This window comes from Eimeria tenella, genomic scaffold (genome assembly GCF_000499545.2).
Source record: "Eimeria tenella Houghton genomic scaffold, Eth_scaff1785, whole genome shotgun sequence".
NCBI classification, from domain to species: domain Eukaryota; phylum Apicomplexa; class Conoidasida; order Eucoccidiorida; family Eimeriidae; genus Eimeria; species Eimeria tenella.
Window position 1 is genome coordinate 1,323 of NW_013541615.1, and position 459 is coordinate 1,781.

Here is a 459-nt window from a genome sequence, read left to right on the forward strand (position 1 = left end):
TGCTGCAGCAACTGCTGCACTCTCCGTACACCCCAGCGCCGCCCGCGCTGCAGTAAGGACTCCCTACCGCAGCAATTTGCTGCTGCTGCTGCTGCTGCTCATTGCATGCTGACAAATACACCAGAGGCTGATAGTGGGGCCCTGTTGCTGCTTCTGCTGCTGCTGCTGCAGCAGCAGCATGGTCTGGCTGGAAGGCCGTCGCGTGGCTGCCCATCCCCACGGCCGTGTCTGCTGCTGTTGTTGCTGCATTTGCTGCTGCTTCTGCTGCTGCTGCTTCCGCCGTTGCAGCAGCAAAACCAGCAGCAGCATAAGCCCCCATAAAGGGGCCCTCGCCTTCTGAATGATTTAAATAGAAAGAAGGGGGAGAAGAATATACCGTTGCTGAGAGGGAGAGGGAAGCAGCAGCAGCAGCAGAAGCAGCAGCAGAAGCAGCAGCAGAAGCAACAGCAGCAGACGCCG

General features: G+C 58.8%; 1 protein-coding gene across 1 annotated transcript in view; it reads right to left on the reverse strand.

Annotated features, from left to right (window-relative positions):
• Positions 1 to 319, reverse strand: part of ETH_00038375 (uncharacterized protein) — a gene marked incomplete at both ends in the record, with an annotated part of 1,635 nt that extends 1,316 nt beyond the window's left edge. Inside the window, one exon of the mRNA XM_013373839.1 lies at positions 1 to 319. Coding sequence (XP_013229293.1) covers positions 1 to 319 — 319 coding nt within the window.
• Positions 320 to 459: the final 140 nt, after the last annotated feature.